Source organism: Electrophorus electricus, unplaced genomic scaffold (assembly GCF_041902795.1).
Source record: "Electrophorus electricus isolate QZ-2024a unplaced genomic scaffold, ASM4190279v1 Scaffold274, whole genome shotgun sequence".
NCBI lineage: Eukaryota > Metazoa > Chordata > Actinopteri > Gymnotiformes > Gymnotidae > Electrophorus > Electrophorus electricus.
The window spans coordinates 30,001-35,000 of NW_027658555.1; the positions used below are offsets into that span (position 1 = coordinate 30,001).

General features: G+C 46.6%; 1 protein-coding gene across 1 annotated transcript in view; it reads left to right on the forward strand.

Moving 5' to 3' along the window:
* The window catches only part of LOC145655558 (ankyrin-3-like), a 15,031-nt gene that overhangs the window by 8,700 nt on the left and 1,331 nt on the right, over positions 1-5,000 (forward strand). Inside the window, exons 3-5 of the mRNA XM_081709061.1 lie at positions 370-468; positions 2,848-2,946; positions 4,744-4,842. Coding sequence (XP_081565187.1) covers positions 370-468; positions 2,848-2,946; positions 4,744-4,842 — 297 coding nt within the window. The remainder of the gene's footprint in view (positions 1-369; positions 469-2,847; positions 2,947-4,743; positions 4,843-5,000) is intronic.

Consider the following 5,000-nt stretch of genomic DNA (forward strand, 5'->3'; position numbering starts at 1 on the left):
TTTATTACTACCAAGATGTTATATTATCCACCAGGGACAATAAATTGTAATTCACTAAGTGGAAGAAGAGGTATGTATTGCTCTTCCTTTCCTAAATAATTGAATCGGAATAATTTGTACCAAAATTGGAATTAAATTTAAGCAAAGTTAATAGATTATGTCAAAAAATAATACAATTAATTTAACTCACAGATCTTAAAAAAAACAAATGACTTTTAAGACTCCTAACTTGCTTCATGGGAAATAAACTTTATATAATAAAACTAATCAATAGTGGAAGTGGAGTGGAGTGAATTCCGGTTCCTCCTGGTTGACCGGGAGCAGCGTGTGTGCTGTGGTGGTGTCTAACGCTGTGATTTGGTGTTTCAGAATGGCCTGAATGCTTTGCACCTGGCATCTAAAGAAGGTCATGTGGAGGTGGTGTCAGAACTCCTCAAACTGGGGGCTAGCGTCGATGCAGCTACCAAGGTCAGTCTCTCTCACTCACACGCGCACACACACACACACACACACGCTCACACACACGCTCACATACATATGCATGCACACACACATACACATAGGCGCACACACACTCACACACACACACACACACACACACACGCATGCACCCCCACACACGCACACACACCCACACATATACAAACACATAGGCACACACACCAGCGGATTATAATGCAACATATCTGCATTCTGTGAGTATAAAGGCACTGTCTTTACTAGGCTAGAGTGAACTTTGTGTGTGTGTGTGTGTGTGTGTGTGTGTGTGTGTGTGTGTGGAGGAAGTTAAATTCAACAGCGTGTCATGGCCAGTGTGAATGAGGAGGAGGTTAAGTTGAATCCATCGGAAACAACACCTCATAGTCATTTGAGTAGCACTATGGCAGTGTGACGGCACTGGGGAGCATGCCACAGGACAGGCAGAATGGCAGGAACAGCTGGGGCATTAGAGAGAGAGGCTGGGGCATTGGAGAGAGGGGCTGGGGCATTAGAGAGAGGCGCTGGGGCATTGGAGAGAGGGGCTGGGGCATTAGAGAGAGGCGCTGGGGCATTGGAGAGAGGGGCTGGGGCATTAGAGAGAGGCGCTGGGGCATTGGAGAGAGGGGCTGGGGCATTAGAGAGAAGGGCTGGGGCATTGGAGAGAGGGGCTGGGGCATTAGAGAGAGGGGCTGGGGCATTAGAGAGAGGGGCTGGGCATTAGAGAGAGGGGCTGGGGCATTGGAGAGAGGGGCTGGGGCATTAGAGAGAGGCGCTGGGTCATTAGAGAGAGGGGCTGGGGCATTGGAGAGAGGGGCTGAGGCATTAGAGAGAGGGGCTGGGGCATTAGACAGAAGGGCTGGGGCATTGGAGAGAGGGGCTGGGGCATTAGAGAGAGGGGCTGGGGCATTAGAGAGAAGGGCTGGGGCATTAGAGAGAGAGGCTGGGGCATTGGAGAGAGGGGCTGGGGCATTAGAGAGAGGGGCTGGGGCATTAGAGAGAGGGGCTGGGGCATTGGAGAGAGGGGCTGGGGCATTAGAGAGAGGGGCTGGGGCATTAGAGAGAGGGGCTGGGGCATTAGAGAGAGGCACTGGGGCATTAGAGAGAGGGGCTGGGGCATTGGAGAGAGGGGCTGGGGCATTAGAGAGAGGGGCTGGGGCATTAGACAGAAGGGCTGGGGCATTAGAGAGAGGGGCTGGGGCATTGGAGAGAGGGGCTGGGGCATTGGAAAGAGGGGCTGGGGCATTAGAGAGAGGGGCTGGGGCATTAGAGAGAAGGGCTGGGGCATTAGAGAGAGAGGCTGGGGCATTAGAGAGAGGGGCTGGGGCATTGGAGAGAGGGGCTGGGGCATTAGAGAGAGGGGCTGGGGCATTGGAGAGAGGGGCTGGGGCATTAGAGAGAGGGGCTGGGGCATTAGAGAGAGGGGCTGGAGCATTAGAGAGAGGGGCTGGGGCATTAGAGAGAGGGGCTGGGGCATTAGAGAGAGGCGCTGGGGCATTAGAGGGGCGTTCTGTGCGCTTCCTGTCTCTGCTGACCTCGTCTTAGCCGACCATTGTGTGTGCTTGTGTGCTCTGCTGCAGCGCTTACCTAGTGTGTCCCAAAACTGTACTCTGGCACAGTTATATGTAACCTGTTGGATAGCTTTTAAACTCCAGACGTATTATTAAATTATTATTCTTAAGGTATATTATCCAGTAACTACTGTGAATTATGCCATGAAAGGATATGTGTTTGCAAGAGGGAGGAATGAGAGGGTGAGTTTACTAACAGCTCCTGGAAGACAGTTGCTAAAGTTTACTGAGATTCCCTATCAGGGTCTGATTACAAACAAGCAGAATTACCCACACCTCCACTCACTGTTCACTTAATGACCTTTAAGTGCATTTCAGAAGTGTGCGTTTACAGTCCATCGGCCATCTATCTCCTTGCAGTGTATTAGCGACTGTTTCTGACCACCGCATTACTATCAGATATTCGGGCAGTGGTAGCTCAGTGGTTACGGTACTTGATTTGTAAGTGCATGGTTGCTCCTTCAAGTTGCCCCTGACCAAGACCCTTAACCTTCAATTGCTCAAGTTGTACTCAGTCATAATTGTAAGTTGCTTTGGATAAAAGTGTCAGATAAATTATGTAAATGTAACCCATTTCCAGCACTACTGGCTGGTGTGAGTGTATCAAGGACAACAGCATAACATGTGTTTGTGTCATTGTTGAAATTTAAATTGTGTATGACAACAGATGGACTCTGGCACCTGACTGTACACCATCAAGATATTTCTGATTAACAGTGTTTTAATAAAGAAGGTCCTTAGTGTTTTATTATTTGGTCTAATCACTTCCTGTCTTGTCTGATCACTTCCTGTGCTCCAGAAAGGAAACACGGCTCTGCACATCGCCTCGCTAGCCGGCCAGACAGACGTGGTTCGAGAACTGGTGACCAGCAGTGCCAATGTTAACGCTCAGAGCCAGGTACACACACACACACACACACACACACACACATACAAATACATATACACACACACACACACACACACACACACAGATTCACTCAGAGACATATACACACACATACATTCAGTAGAAGGCAGGTACACACTCACACGCACATACACACAGTTGATTTGCCATGTGTTGTGTGTGGACAATCATCGCAAAACCTTAAACCTTATCTTATACTTGAGTCAGCATATATTTGTTGCTGCGGCAACATGGGTTCAATAAGGTCACATCATGGTGTAGCTGAGGCTACTGAAATCTGAAACTGTGGGAGAGCTGTGTGTGTGTGTGTGTGTGTGTGTGTGTGTGTGTGTGTGTGTGTGTGTGTGTGTGTGTGTGTGTGTGTGTGTGTGTGTGTAAATGCATGCTGTAGCATACAAAATATCCATAACAACCTTTGGCTTCATTGCCATAAAAACAACATCCAAGAACCACCCCCCACAGAAATTCGAGAGAAACCATGTCCATGTTTACAGGAACATCAGCTTCAGTGTGTGACCTGCTAGTGTCTGCTGTGTGTCCACTATGTGTCCACTGTGAGTGTCCACAGGATGGAGAAGCAGGCATGTGTTGATGAGAATGACTGTGGAGTTATCATCGTGATGAAGCTGAATGAGTGAGAGATAGAGAGAGAGAGAGAGAGAGAGAGAGAGAGAGAGAGAGAGAGAGAGAGAGAGAGAGAGAGCGAAAGGAAGCATGCATGAGAGGGAGAGAGAGGGAGAAGGTGTTAGAGCTAGGGAGAGAGAGGGAGAGAGAGAGGGAGGAAGAGAGAGGGAGAGAGAGGGAGAGAAAAAGACAGAGAGGAAGAGAGAGAGTGTGTAAAGGAGACAGAGCAGGCCCTCAGGACAACACAAACATAATACAGACATTACCACAACATAACACAAACATAACACAGACATAACACAGACATTACCACAACGTAACACAAACATAACACAGACATAACACAGACATTACCACAACGTAACACAAACATAACACAGACATAACACAGACATTACCACAACGTAACACAAACATAACACAGACATAACACAAACATTACCACAACGCAACACAAACATAACACAAACATTACCACAACATAACACAAACATAACACAAACATTACCACAACATAACACAAACATAACACAGACATTACCACAATGTAACACAAACATAACACAGACATTACCACAACATAACACAGACATAACACAGACATTACCACAATATAACACAAACATAACACAGACATTACCACAGCATAACACAAACATAACACAGGCATTACCACAGCATAACACAAACATAACACAGACATAACACAAACATAACACAAACATTACCACAATGTAACAAAAACATTACCACAACATAACACAAACATAACACAGACATTACCACAACGTAACACAAACATAACACAGACATAACACAAACATTACCACAACGTAACACAAACATAACACAGACATTACCACAACCTAACACAAACATAACACAGACATTACCACAACGCAACACAAACATAACACAAACGTAACACAAACATAACACAAACATTACCACAACGCAACACAAACATAACACAGACATAACAAAACGTAACACAAACATAACACAGACATTGTGGTAATGTTTGTGTTACGTTGCGGAAACGTTGTGGTAATGTTTGTGTTATGTTTGTGTTGCGTTGTGGTAATGTTTGTGTTATGTTGCGGTAACATTGTGATATGTTTGTGTTACATTACGGTAACGTTGTGGTAACGTTTGCTCTAGAATGGCTTCACACCGCTCTACATGGCGGCTCAGGAGAACCATCTGGATGTGGTGCGATTCCTTCTGGAGCATGGAGCCAGCCAGAGTATCGCCACAGAGGTAAGTGTGTGGGTGTGGGTGGATGTGTGTGGGTGGATATGTGTGGGTGTGTGGATGTGTGTGTGTGTGTGTGTGTGTGTGTGTGAGAGAGAGTTTGTGGATGTGTATGTGTGTGTGTGTGTGTGTGTGTGAGAGAGAGAGTTTGTGGATGTGTGTAT